This window comes from Antrostomus carolinensis, unplaced genomic scaffold, assembly GCF_000700745.2.
Source record: "Antrostomus carolinensis isolate BGI_N321 unplaced genomic scaffold, ASM70074v2 scaffold26499, whole genome shotgun sequence".
Taxonomy (NCBI): Eukaryota; Metazoa; Chordata; class Aves; order Caprimulgiformes; family Caprimulgidae; genus Antrostomus; species Antrostomus carolinensis.
In genome coordinates this window covers 958-1327 of record NW_010338274.1, presented here as the reverse complement: position 1 = coordinate 1327, position 370 = coordinate 958, and the positions used below count along the sequence as shown (strand labels likewise).

The window sequence follows — 370 nt, the reverse complement described above, 5'->3', positions numbered from 1 at the left end:
GGTCGGCTCAGTGGTGGACTGGGGTGGTGCCTGTCAGCCCCCCCCGACCCACCAGGCCCTGCCCTTACCTATGCCAGTTCCCAGCGTCCACAACTCATCATCGTCAAAGTGGGCATCGCCCTGGATGCCCTGGCCCGGGGGAAAGGCGTGGGCCAAGAGCCCGTCCTTGCCGTCGAAGGGGTACCCGTCCCCGTGCTCTGCGGGGACAAACACCCTCAGAGCTGGTCCTGCCAGAGCAGCCCCCGCGCCCTCAGTGTGTGCACGGACCCCTGAGCACCTGAGCCCTGCACACCCCCTGTGTGCCCGCTCAGGACTGTTGGCACACACAGGGTTGGAGGGACCCTGGGCATGGCCGGGGAGGTACGAGGTG

At 67.8% G+C, this 370-nt stretch overlaps 1 protein-coding gene across 1 annotated transcript in view; it reads right to left on the bottom strand.

Annotated features, from left to right (window-relative positions):
* LOC104530777 (matrix metalloproteinase-9) overlaps positions 1-370 on the bottom strand; it is a gene marked incomplete at its 5' end in the record, with an annotated part of 2638 nt that overhangs the window by 1317 nt on the left and 951 nt on the right. The window contains 2 exon segments of the mRNA XM_010175467.2: positions 4-69; positions 71-197. Coding sequence (XP_010173769.2) covers positions 4-69; positions 71-197 — 193 coding nt within the window.